The sequence below is a fragment of the Pecten maximus genome, chromosome 12 (genome assembly GCF_902652985.1).
Source record: "Pecten maximus chromosome 12, xPecMax1.1, whole genome shotgun sequence".
Classification (NCBI taxonomy): Eukaryota; Metazoa; Mollusca; class Bivalvia; order Pectinida; family Pectinidae; genus Pecten; species Pecten maximus.
Genome location: NC_047026.1, coordinates 1,997,139 through 2,011,815, shown reverse-complemented (window position 1 = coordinate 2,011,815; position 14,677 = coordinate 1,997,139). Strand labels below are relative to the sequence as shown.

At 35.0% G+C, this 14,677-nt stretch overlaps 1 protein-coding gene across 1 annotated transcript; it reads left to right on the top strand.

Annotated features, from left to right (window-relative positions):
- Positions 1-383: 383 nt before the first annotated feature.
- LOC117340102 (CDK2-associated and cullin domain-containing protein 1-like) lies at positions 384-13,177 on the top strand. The gene is made up of 9 exons (XM_033901888.1): positions 384-598; positions 3,987-4,113; positions 4,511-4,619; positions 6,812-6,913; positions 7,434-7,536; positions 8,352-8,441; positions 9,419-9,560; positions 10,387-10,480; positions 12,630-13,177. Exons 1-8 carry the CDS (start codon positions 487-489, stop codon positions 10,439-10,441), a joined length of 840 nt encoding a protein of 279 aa, XP_033757779.1. The 5' UTR covers positions 384-486; the 3' UTR covers positions 10,442-10,480; positions 12,630-13,177.
- The last annotated feature ends 1,500 nt before the right edge of the window (positions 13,178-14,677 follow it).

Below are 14,677 nucleotides of genomic sequence, written 5' to 3'. Positions count from 1 at the left end.
GTACTCCGGCTTCCGAAATGACACTGGTTGTTCATAGCACGTTCAACAAAACAAACTAAACACTGTTATTGCTAGTGGCATAATTTAGATTGTTGCTTTTTTTTTAAATAAACGAAAATAAACCGTCTTAAAATTGTAACCATAATACATTCTGTGGAAACAGTTACTATCTGAAAATTTCTCTATACTGATCAATTCGTATATTAAACAGTACAGATATATCTGGTAAAATAATCGCGAGAGGAATTATCTATTGTCTGTGTTTTTCACTCTTTGTTTTATTAACGAGTCTAGCTTTAACATCCAATATTGCGACCTCTCTGCCTTTTTATGACGCGCAGCTTGACGCTCCATATCCAATGATGTGTCTTGTGCCGCAAATAGGTCGTCGTCGTTAAATCAATATGGCCGCCCATATGCAAGAGCTGATGAGAACAGAAGTGGATCTGTGAAAAAAAGTGTGCTAGACTGTTATTCTGACCTTTCATGATGGATGAACCAATGGAGGCCGAGGCGGATTCAACACAGCCAGATTTGAATCCGGAGGAAAAAGATGACCAATCGAACAAAACCCCACTTTTACGCCCTGGAAACATGGGTAACAGTCTGTCAGATAGGAAACGTTCAGTCACTGACTTGACTTAGTCAGTCGGTCATAATTACCTTAGAGGGAATATTAATTATCACGTGCTTTGAATGTTGTTCTATCATGAGAAAAGAATAATTGAAATCTTTAATTATTGAATATAATCTACAACAAAAATAACAGATGTACACAAAGTTTATATTATTTTTGATTGGATATGATATGATGAAATTGTCATTTCATGTTTTTATATGGTTATGAAAACAATTCTATGATATGGTAATAAAAGTGTATGGTTTATATTATAATATTCATACAAAACATTGATGAAGGTAGCCATGACACACAAGTTGTATGAGTAAATTAGTCGTGTATTGGAATCAACAATAATCATACTCAGCTGTTACCAAGTTGTTGATCAATATCTTACTCAATCGTTAATAGCAGTGTTAAATTTGTTGTCGTATTAATATAAGTTGCCATGTGTGTATTTATAGTGATTGGCTCGGGTTACTGTGTAATAATCGATCAATTCTACATGGTGACCCCCGTATATATTCTGAATGCCCATGATCAGAAGCTAGCTAGCCCAAATATATATTCTGAAGTCCCAGATCGTCCGAAGGTCCCATATATATAGTTAGAAAAATAGGTTAATATTAACATATGTTATATAGGCCTAGTAATGTTTATCAATAATTCAACGTCAGCATTACTTGAAATTGTTGCGTAAATATTTTTTCTTTAAATCTTTTTTTTTTTTCAAAAATGGGTAATTAGTTTTACATAATGTCAAATGGTTCAAAGGAAACTTTCATAGATAAAGACTTGGCACGAAAAAAATTAATCTATTCTGGCAAATACAGATGATGATCATTGCTTAATGATACATCTGTTCAGCCGTCAATTTAACAATATTATGTTAACAACTGCACTTCTGTAACGTGACAAAAAAACAACTTAGTACGAGACATTGACATCACTCCTTAATTCAACTCATCGCAAACAAGAAATATCTTTTAAAAAGATAAGCGGCATAGTTTTAATGCTGGTGGTTTTACTGTAAAACTGTTGGTGAAATAAATTAATGATATAATGCGTTTAAGCACGGATCAGTTTGAATCTCTTAGTATGTCATTTCAAAAGATTCATCCACCTATTCAGCTTGCATTCAATCTTTGTTTCGTTTTTAACTGCATATCCGCATTTTGCATTTACCGCTACATTGACCAATCACATACTTCATTTTGACCAGTAACGCCACCTGTCACGTCATATCCGGGGTAAAAAGAAAATAATACGGCTATGCCGAAAAATGGCCCTATAATCAAAATGTGGGTATAAGGAATGACATCTCTGTGTAGAGATTGGTCATGTCTTATACAATGGTCACTTGGTGGAGGCAGGTTTTTTAGCCCACCATCATCAGATGGTGGGCTATTCAAATCGCCCTGCGTCCGTGGTCCGTGGTCCGTCCGTCCGTCCGTCCGTCCCTCCGTCTGTCCCTCCGTCCGTCCGTAAACAATTCTTGTTATCGCTATTTCTGAGAAAGTACTAACGGGATCTTTCTCAAATTTCATATGTAGGTTCCCCTTGGTGCCTAGTTATGCATATTGCATTTTGAGACCAATCGGAAAACAACATGGCCGACAGGCAGCCATCTTGGATTTTGACAATTGAAGTTTGTTATCGCTATTTCTGAGAAAGTACTGAAGGGATCTTTCTCAAATTTCATATGTAGGTTCCTCTTGGTGCCTTGTTATGCATATTGCATTTTGAGACCAATCGGAAAACAACCTGGCCGACAGGCAGCCATCTTGGATTTTGACAATTGAAGTTTGTTATCGCTATTTCTCAGAAAGTAACGAAGGGATCTTTCTCAAATTTCATACATACGTTCCCCTCAGTGCCTTGATATGCATACTGCATTTTGAGACCAATCAGAAAACAACATGGCTGACAGGTAGCCATCTTGGATATTGACAATTGAAGTTTGTTATCGCTATTTCTGAGAAAGTACTGAAGGGATCTTTCTCAAATTTCATATGTAGGTTCCTCTTGGTGCCTTGTTATGCATATTGCATTTTGAGACCAATCGGAAAACAACATGGCCGACAGGCAGCCATCTTGGATTTTGACCATTGAAGTTTGTAATCGCTATTTCTGAGAAAGTACTAACGGGATCTTTCTCAAATTTCATATGTAGGTTCCCCTTGGTGCCTAGTTATGCATATTGCGTTTTGAGACCAATCAGAAAACAACATGGCTGACAGGCAGCCATCTTGGATTTTGACAATTTAAGTTTGTTATCACTATTTCTGAGAAAGTATTGAAGGGATCTTTCTCAAATTTCATAAGTACGTTCCCCTTGGTCCCTTGTATTGCATTTTTGGACCAGTCTGTCCTGAAAACAACCTGGCAAACAAACAGCCATTATCGTTAAATCTCAAATTTCTTATATAGCTTGGATTCCCTTGTTTGAAAAGTACTGGAGGGATGTCTCAATTTGCACAGATTAGTAAAATGAAGGGAAAAGTAGAGAAAAGATCAATCCGACATGGAACCTATGAAGATCATTCAATGGTGGGCGCCAAGATCCCTCTGGGATCTCTTGTTTTTGTTTTTTTTTTGTTTTTGTCAGAAAGTGCTTAAATTGCTTTGATGACCATGCATTCAAAAACGTTGTTGTCTTGTGAAGTGTATCATTGCAAGGACACGTCAAAGATTATACTACTGATTTTCAGACTATCGGGCCTTCAACTATTATGACTTCAGACTTTATATTGAACCATCAGACTATTGTGGACTCTAATCATAATGGACCTTTGGACTATAGGGCATTCAGAATAAGAGGTGGTCACCTTCTACACATAAAGTGTAAATTAAATGTCTTCGTGAAACTTCGCTAATGTACATATTCTACAAATAATATGATTGTGCATGTACAGTATATATTTTGAACAAATTATTTATCAGAGTTTATATAATTGATAAATAGAAAACTGGGTGTAAATTCAATTCATCATATACGGGATAATCATCTTGTAAACCATGGCCTGCTTGCAATTGGTATTAATTTGCAAATGCAGTGTTGGCTGTTGACTGTTATCAATTGTATGTGTATCATATGATATATATAAGACCAAAATAATGACTATGTTCTCTAAAATTGATAGTCTGTTTATAAGCAGTACATCTAATTATTAACAATTTTCAATGGAGTCCGAGTGTCAGCCTAATGTTATAATTATTTTTCGCTGAAAAAAATAATAAGTAACTAAAAAATATGATGCTGCATCGAGCTTGAGCTAATTGAAAAAATCAGGTTGACAATAATAAAATGAATATCGGAATTGTGACACAGAATTGCTGACTTAAGTTGTACTAAATGCTGTTGCAGTGATGATGACCATTACCACTGAAGATTATGAATCACTTTACTGGCCAAAACTGGAGGGGGCCATCAACCAGCTACTGACCATGTCTCCTGGCCAGTATATGGCCATTTCCTATGAACAAATGTACAGGTAATAATAATTGATTGTAAAATTGTAGTATTCTCTTCTATGTACTGTAAAAGTATTTCTACTTTGAGGCCACATATATGCTACAAACCTAATGCTACAAAAATGTTCATCAAGCATTTATAGATACATGCATATTTAATGGGAAATATTTCCTGTAATTAGAAAAGTAATTATTTCAGTATTCACATTTTATATAAAAGGAAAATTGAATTTCTTAATATAAAATTATTTTTACTGTGCATGACAAAGTACTGACAATTATTCAAAGATAAAGACTCATAATAGTTTCCAGTTGAAACTCCCATCTATATTTATATGCATATAATATATTCAGTGATGGAAGTGAATAATCATTACTACCTACAGATTTCCTTATGTCAGATTTTATCATTTACAGCTGTGTATATAAGTGTGTATGTAAGCAGTTTTCAGACCGTCTCTACACAGACCTGATGAATCACATGATACAGCACCTTAAAAATCTCAACCAGCAACTTCAGTCTAGTGTAAGTACAGCCATATGCATCTGCTCACTGAAGGACACTATCAGAGTTTCCATTTTAAGCTAATAACTTTCCCTCTATCACATACTTGCCAACTTTTTAAAATTCTCATGGGGGAGAAAGTGCGTGAGCGACATTTTTGACCGGAAAACACATTTCATGCGCGACACATTTAGCAAACAAAAACTAAGGGGAGATAATTTGCTATTGGAAAATAAATTCCTTGCATGAACACTTACTTCCCTCACTTAAATAAAAAAAAGGGGGGAAAAAACCTTATTTCAAGCTTGGCCAATGATTTTTTTTATTCAAAATTGGAAAGATAATTATATAAGCAACAAGTTACAAAAAAATAGATGCAAAATCACATCATTTTTAATTATTTCTGGAAATTATTTAACTCACTGTTCACTTTAATAAAAGTATTTACTTAGATATGTTATGAAAACTATGTTGTAAGATAGATGTCAGTCAATGAATGCAAATTATCACAATGATCTCACTTTCTAGCAACAATATAACAATATAATATCTGAATGAAATTTCAAATGTTTCCTTTGGTTTAAAACAAAGACAATAATACAAAAAATTAAAAAGGGCTGTACTAGCAGTTGTACTCCACAGGTACTTGTGGACATGATTATGATATTTCTAATTCAAATGTTTCATTATAGACGAGTAAATTATTGTATTACAATCGCATGCTTAATTTCTAAAAAAAATATCGTACCTCGGCCTTATAAATACTAAAAGGTAAGCAAGTAAAAGATCGAAAATCTAGGTCACCGCCTACCCTCTCGAGGAAATCCCTGTTCTCCCTGAAATATGCATTGCTTTACTGCTACAAGCCTTTGTGTCATCGATTCAGAAATTATTTTTCTTCTTAGCTGGCCATCATTTATTAACTGTTGTGCGCGCATTGCTCGGAAATTTATATCCGAACTCAAATTAAGTTACGATCATAACAACCATTCAGTCTCCCTTTACGGAAGTGACGACAACACAGCTAGTAATGGCGTTAACACCCGATGCAGTCCGAAATTAATATTTAAATTTCGCGGATATAATTTACAAAATAATGTTTCGGACTGCATCGGGTGTTAACGCCATTACTAGCTGTCACTTCCCTCTGGGGCAGTTGCCAGGTACTGACCGTAGGCCGGTGGATTTTCTCCGGGTTCTCCGGCTTTCATCCACCTCCAAAACCTGACACGTCCTTAAAAGACCCTGGCTGTTAATAGGACGTTAAACAAAAATAAACGGTTAAAGCTCAAGTCATGTAATCCAATGTGTATGGTTCGAAGCTCCCTACCCATGTCATTTTGTGTTTCTCGGAAAGCTGAAAATTGGGCCAGTCTGTACTGTCGTAGATATGTCCTTGGGCAAGACACTTTACCCTAATTGCTATGGTTGGCATGCGACATACCTATTGTAGTTGTTCGGTGAGGTAGTCACCCAACTACTACAAGAAGAACATGCCTCAAAATGACCCTGGCTTTTAATGGGGCTTTAAACCCAGCAAACAAACATTTTCATGAACTGTTTTATTCAAACTATAACAGAAGTAACATGGCCATATTTAATCTAAAAAGGACTCCATTTTGTAGAGAAATACTAGTGGAAATAGTGAAAATGCTGAAAACCATATACCCACCTTGTTGAATGTTCTTTGGAAAGTCAAATAGGAGATCAGAACGACATGTAATCATATTATGTCAGAATTTACATTTAATAACATTCCGTAAAAAGCTGTGTAATTTGCGCACCAGTGTAATTTGCACAGGTACTTTTTGGGGCTGACAGCGCTGAAAAAACTTCTATCCGTATATTTTGTGCATGAAAAATTTTGACCAAAAACGATGTATGAAAATGACTCAAACACAGATTAGCACAAAACTTTGCTTAAAATCATTCTACTAAATACTTGATGATTAAGATAATTTGTATTGGTAATGAGGAAATACCATAGCAAAATTGCTTCTTATTTATTTTCTTTATATCGACCATAAGAGGAAAAGCTATGGTATACCACCTTGCACACAGAGCTATGAACATTTTCCAGCTCAAACTTACACACACTTTCAAAGAAAGTAAAATTGAGTAATCACTTCTGCGTAATTGTAGTGTGTCAAGGTTTACATGTATTTTAATTGAATTTGTATTCTATTATCTTCTTTTTTTCCATTTTGTAACAGATGCATGTGGAAAACTCCAAGTCTTTCTTAGAGAAGTTTTCCTTTCTTGTGAATCAATATATCTTAGCTCTTGGAGGTATTGTACCAATCTTTAATTATATGGTAAGTTTAAACATTTCTAAATGTGTAAATATTCTTTTGTCACAAAGTATTCACTGTAATTATTGTCACAATAGATACATTTTGTTATGAACAAATTGAACATGTAACAGAGCTATTTTATTCCAGATTCTTTCATTTTGAAAATATGACCTAATTGCGTCACAGATCTTCTGCTGCAATGAAAATTGAATTTTTCTTATCATTTAGATGTTTAGAATAAAACATCAACTTTATATATTCTGTCACATTGGTGGCAAAATGCATATTAGTTACTAGTAAGGGCTTTTCCATTAAAATATCTACCTGACCCCAGGAATCCAAAATAAATCACTTCTATCCATGGTTGGATTTCTTTCCCTATAAGTTCTAGTAATTTATTCAGTAAATTCTATGGGTGATACCCCTTAACAAAACCTGGAGTCCTGGGGTGGGGTAGATGTTTTACTAGTAAGAATAGCCCAAAGTTTACATCGACCAGAATATTCAGAATTTATATTGATTTCCTGTCTTGTTGTTTCAGAACCGTTTTTATGTTGAAACTAAATTGAAGACAGATCTTAATGAAGAACTCAAGAAGCTTTTTAAACTACATATATTAGATCATCATATTAGTGTTTTATTAAGTAAGTCACAATTTTCTACAAAGAGCTTGAAATCTCAGGTATCATTGTAAACAGATTTAATATTTAATTAAATTGATAAATTAAATGAGAAATGTACCAATCATATTTTTGCCTACCAACATCAGTTATATCTTTTCTAAATTAATATCGAAAATTGAAAACATTACACAAGATCATTAACACGACTGATTGTATTTTGTTTTTAACTGTATGACTGACAAATATGTCAAAAATATTCAATTATCGTAATACAAAAATACTTTGGTTGCAACATTTTACATACTGTCGATGCACATTCATCACTTTCTTTAAAAAGAGGGCCACAAGCTCAGTCTGTTAGAGTGCTGCCCACGTAACTTCGGGTGAAGATCCTGCGGTGTGTGGTTCAACACTCCCCTAACAATGTCAGTTTGTGTTTCTCTCGAAGCTGAGAAATGAACTGGCCTGTACTGTCATGGTTGGTTCTTGGGCAAAACGCTTTACCCTAACTGTTCTGGCCTCCCGTATGTTGTTTTGAGTGAAGTAGTCACCAACTACTACAGGGAGACTCAAAATGATCCTGGCTGTTCAGGGGCAATAAACCAAGCAAACAAATAAACATTCATTGAAAACAAAGTGAAAACTCTGTATTCTCAATATGCTAAACATTATAATTATGTGTTTTAGTCTGGCATTGGAGACTTTGATGTGATCTGCCATAGTTTATATGTACAGTACATGGACTTGGATCTGTATATACATATATATGTTTTACTCTTACATTGGAGAATTTGATGTAGCTCTGCCATAATATAATATAAACTTTTCTTTTGTAGCATTGTTAGAAGAAGCAAATGCAAAACCATTCACAATTTCACCGCCTGTGATGGCCAACACCATCAAAAATATTCACTCCATAAATCCAGGTAGGTACGCTTAACCAAATATTGAAATGTTGGAGGGCAAGGAAATATACTAGGCTGGCTATGGCCCGGCATGATTAAGGAATTGTGCAGTTCTTGCTACTGTATATTACTGACATCAGCTGATTTTCGATTTATCAATAACCAATTATAAGTAGCTGATAATAAGTTATTAGTAAATTGCATGCAAAAATTCGTAGTCATTTCAATTATAATTAGCTCGCTGGGATGAAGTCCAGGGGAGCTAATGCTAGACCCGTTGTGTCGGTGGCGTTGATGTCCATAGACAGCTTGGTTGAAGTTTTTATAAAACAATGTTAAGTTAATACTAAATAAGGATACAGCTAATAGATATTTCACCTGTGTGTTCCTTGTCACTACAACTTTCCATTTGTACTACATTTGCAGACCTGTTGACGTTGACCGTGACCTTTGACCTACTTTTAAAAACTTAACACTTTGCCACATTATGTTAACTGTACAAGATGGGACTTTTATATTTGACATACAGGTATGTGTTTCTTGTGACAAGACCTTCGCATAGGTACGACACTTTTGGACCTACTGACCTTTGACCTACTTTTAAGAAACAATTCCGAATTTTAACACACTCATCGTGCTATGTTGTCTTCAGACAATGTTTGGCCATTATTAAGTGTGGGGCCGCGGTGGCCGAGTAGTTAAGGTGTCCCGACACTTTATCACTAGCCCTCCAACTCTGGGTTGCGAGTTCGAAACCTACGTTGGGCAGTTGCCAGGTACTGACCGTAGGCCGGTGGTTTTTCTCCGGGTACTCCGGCTTTCCTCCACCATCAAAAACAGACACATCCTTAAATGACCCTGGCTGTTAATAGGACGTAAAACAAACCAAACTATTAAGTGTACTTGAGAATTTCATTCTCATGTACTGATAACTTTTAAGTCTGTTTGGAATTGAATGTTTGGAATTGAATACTGTATACCTGGTACTCCTCTTTCAGAATATGCCAAGATGAAACCTGAGTTGTTTGCAAAATTCATTCCAAGTATACTTCCCCAGACTTCCGTCACAGACCTTGATCGCTACATTGAGGAGGCGCAACAAATACAGAGAGATCTAAAGGTCCTTCCTGACTTCGACAGGTGTGTATTAATACCAAAATCTAGTAACATTCAACTCTTTACTCTTTTTGTTAAACACCACTGAGTACTAAATGTCTATATGTCTGTCTGACTGTCCATCTGTTCGGCCATCTGTCTGTCCATAATGCCTGTCCATCTGTCTATCCATCTGTCTGTCCATCTGTCTGTCCATCATGCCTGTCCATCTGTCTCCATCTGTCTGTCTATCTGTCTGTCCATCTGTCTGTCTATTTGTCTATCATGTCTGTCCATTTGTCCATCATGCCTGTCCGTCCGTCTATCTGTCCATCAGATGGCAAGTGATATTTTAATTAGTGATGCTCTGTGGTGTCTAGGTGTTGCAACAGCATATTTGTGATACAGACAGGGCTGACATATTTAGCACTGCTAGACTAGGTGATTGTTGATAAGGGCTTTTTGCAGTAAAACATTTATCCCACCCCAGGAATCCAGGTTTTGTTTAGGGGTATCACCCATAGAATTTATTTTATAAATTACATAGAAGTAATAGGAAGACAATTCAATCCATCTATGTATAGAAGTGATTTATTGTGGAGTCCTGGGGTCAGGTAGATATTTCAATGGAATAGCCCTAAGCTCATCATCTGATTGAATTCTTTTCATTAGAATCTTTTCATGTAAGGCAAGGACGATCCAAACTCCATTTGATTTAATTTAAATATGTATTATTCCTAACTTCAGATACATTTACATCAATATAGTAAATGTGATTAATTTAAGAAAAAAAAATGTATGATTTTAAAGACAAATTATAATTGTTAACATACATATATTCTGGTAGTTATCTCCCATTTATATTTTGTAGCTGTCCAACACGGAAGAAGCGTACGAATGAAGATGATGGTAGATTTACTAAATAGTGTGGAGTGAGAATGAAAAGCACATGTGATATGACTGAGGTAAGTTTTATGAGGATTAATCTAGAGATTCTAATTAGATAGTTGTAATTCAACATCCCTTTTCAGTCCATAAGTCATAAACAATTTCAACAGAATTTTTCTCTCAATCTTATTATGGTAGTGTATTATTTTTAAAATCAATTAAAAATCCAAGTTGAATCCAATGGGGACTGACAGATTTTTATACAATTTTAACAATTATACAGGAATGAGGATGCCTGCCTGTCCATCCCTTATAAATTTATATCATTAATATTTACATTTGTAAAATTCTTAGGAAATTCTTCTTACAATCACATCATTGTTTTTAAGAAAACGTAGAAGTCATAAAGTACCTGAAATAGTTGTATGGTCATGTGATTTTAATTTATCTTCTATGTTTCTTATCTTTGGAGTTATGCCCCTTTAATGGTTTTATCAGATTGTTATGTGGGTGTGTCAGTAGGTCTGTTGTTGTATTTATGGATCGTGTAGTGTTGGGAAACACTTTAAAACTACAACCTACTTCTCAAACTATTGACAATCAATTATTGATCGATCATGAACAGAAAGAAAAATATCTGTTGAGCACAGAAATAATAAAAACATGGTGAATATGTTTTAAATTATCTAACTTTGATATCAATTTATCTGTTTGTTGAAGTTTGTTATCACTATTTCTCATAAAGTTTCAAAGGGATCTTTCTCATATTTCATATGTAAGTTCCCCTTGGTCCCAGGTTGTACTTATTGCATTTTAGGACCAATCAGAAAATAACATGGCTGACAGGCAGCCATCTTAGATTTTGACAACAGCAGGTTGCTTTTGTTTTATCGTGTTATATAAAGTTATTAAAAGTTTTGAAAGACAAGTGTAAGAAGGGAAAAGAAAAGAAAAGATCAGTGTTTCATTTGACTGATATGGATCATTCAATGGTGGGCGCCAAAATCCCTCTGGGATCTCTTGTTGGACAATAATACATCTTTTTAACAGCGATTCAGTGGTAGAATCAACATACATTTCAGTTTGTTTTTAATTATTCCAAGGATTAACCCAGGTATAATTGTCATATGTCATCATCAGGTGTTATGACTTAATTTTTACACTACAGGGCTCAAAGTGGCGCCTATTTTAGTGGCAATGGCACCTTAAATTCACCATTGGCGACCAGTTATTTAAGAAATAATTAACGATGATTTGTGTATTGTTGCAGGATATACAACGAGGACGAGGATATTTTGCAATTAAATTAATAACGAAGGCCGCAGGCCTGAGTTATTAATTAAAATTGCAAAATATCCGAGTCCGAGTTGTATATCCTGCAACAATACACGAGTCAAAGTTGATTATTTCTATTCTACCATGTACTGTTTAGTTCTGAGATCGACCTCTTTCTAATAGAAAAACAGCAAAGAAACCCCGTAATTTATTTCTTGAGTATTGCATTATTTGTTGATGAAATATACAGGCAATACAGTACTACGATCAAAAGCATCTATCATATGGCATTGATTTTGAAATTTAAAAAAAAAAAAAAAAAAGAAAAAAAGGGGGGCCTCCGTAGGATTCGAACTCGCGTCTTGATAAAAATTTATTGAAAGACTAACCCATTAGCCCACTCGGCTATAGTAACCTTTTATGAAATGGGTGAATTTTAAATATATAAAATTGTAACAGCCGTGACTCACGAGCGTGTATTATTGGCACGAGCGTGTATTATTGGAAAATAATACATGGTTTTAAACCAATCAAAACTGGCGTTGCATAGCAAACATGGTAGAATGACCTATAAAGTGGCTGCATGGTCCCTTAAAAATTGTGTAAATATGCAATTTGGTTAATCTTTCAAAGGCTGCTGTCAATGCTGAAATGATGTTCACAATCAAAAAAGTTACAGAGATGTTATACTGTATTAAAGAGTTAAAAGATTTTTTAAAAGTTAAGACAACTTGGCTAGCGACTAACTTTTCCAATTGACGCCAAGATTTTATGACTTGGTAGCCAAATAGGCCACCTGTTAAAAATATCCACTTTGAGCCCTGTGCTAGGGGAGGGGACTTACAGTAATACAGAATAATTTCAAATGGGAAAAGGGCATTTCATCAGCCCCAAAAAGCCTTTAGAAAAATCCCTTAATACTATTATAATGTGATTCATTTTATTGTCTAGAGAGGTGGTAACTGCTTGGTGCAACAGGGAAATGGCTGACAGTTTGCTGAAGAGAAAATGAATCGAGAGACAGTGAGGATAAATCTGGCCAGTCCTGGTGGTTGTGAGTGTGTCAACATCACAGACTTTGATGGGTGTGACAGATAGCACAGTATGGACACAGCTGTAGGTTGATATCACCAACCATTATACAGTGAAACTCTGTCTCAACATGTTTAATTCTGCTGGAAATTTCTATGGATACAGTGACGATTTGGAGAAAAGTACAATATTTCAGAAGTTTGAATAATTTTTCTTTAATAGTCTACAGGACGCCATGAGAATATTTTCATAATTTTTTTTTTCTGTGGTGTGATCTTAAAGCAAATACTTATTTCAGAATTTTAAGATTTAGTTTAAAATTCATTTTCAATTTTTTTTAAAGGAATCATTATGAATCTACAGATTGGAAAATATCATATTTTCACACAAAATCACTGCTTTCTTATTTATGGCATTTATGTACAGCCATGCTATATTTTCAAAAGTCTAGAAAAGACCGATATGATGAAACACAATGAATTTAAATTTTTTTTTGTATCTAAATAACAAATTAACTCTGAATTCTTTCATTTTCCTGATTTTAAATGGATTTTTAAAAGTTGAAAATATTAAGGAATTCTTGACAGTACAGGTAAGAATGGTGTATAAATGGGCAGGATTAAGGTAAACAAGCACCTTCTGTAACGTTCGAAAGTTAATGATGTTGTTTCCATGACATGACATTGTCCTTTACGGAAATGAAATGGCAGAGATCCTCTGAATGCAATACTGTTTCTCAGAAAGGATAATTACAGTTTTACAAGTATTACTAGGTAGGCTGTATTTGAAATTATTTTTTGAATTTATTCTAGATCTCTCTCTGAGAATGAATAGAATCTCATGGATTTATCCGAGTCTGTGAGTACGTTATACAATCTCTATTATCAGCCTCTGTAACAGGGAAATCTTGTCTCACATATCTGGTAATGTGCCATATTTCTTGATGCAGACGAACCAGTTTGTCAATTTTTTTAAATGTAACATTAAGTCCTGATGGACCTGCAGATTTTAATACGGGAATTAAAATCTTTGTCAGGGCTCGCCTGGTCTTTGTCAGGGCTCGTCTGGTCTTTGTCAGGGCTCGTCTGGTCTTTGTCAGGGCTCGTCTGTCTTTGTCAGGGCTCGTCTGGTCTTTGTCAGGGCTCTTCTGGTCTTTATCAGGGCTCTTCTGGACTTTGTCGGGGCTCGTCTGGACTTTGACAGGGCTCGTCTGGTCTTTGTCAGGGTTCGTCTGGTCTTTGTCAGGGCTCGTCTGGTCTTTGTCAGGGCTCGTCCGGTCTTTGTCAGAGCTCGTCTGAAAGCAACACAAGATCCCTATAGGTCCGTCCTTATTTCATATACAAACAGCTATGTTTAAATCGGTCAAACTGTTTTGCATCACGATAAAACGGAAATTACCCTGTAGACTCTCATTACTGTGATAATTGACTGTGACTCCAAGAATTAGAAAATCTGTTTTTGGACTCATCTGCTACAGGAGGTACTACTAAATTACTCCTAACAGATTCTGATTGACTGTTAATGTTAAAATCTAGCCAACATATTGATGTGAACATGTTTTCCTGCAGCTGTATCTAGGTAAAATTATGTCCATTTATAACAAACTTTCAAACCTACCAGGTACATTAGGATAAAAAATGTATTCAATCTGCTTTTAAAATTGTCTTCCATTATCATAAGATTTGTAATGATCTACTGCCAGAAAAAAAAATTGTACCAGGAGATGGGTTTCAATTCAATACCATAAACTTTATATTTAATAACAGCAAATGATACACTGCCAGAATGTACTTTTTTTTTTTTTTTTACAGAAAATGAGTTTCATTTTTCATAACATACTTACTTAAAATAAATCTTAAAATTTTGGCAGATAAATTGACATGCCAAGGCTATATTGGTATTACTTGCTGTAGAAATCATAGTACATGATTATAGAAAAAGCTCAATATTAAAGTGGAGTGCTATTA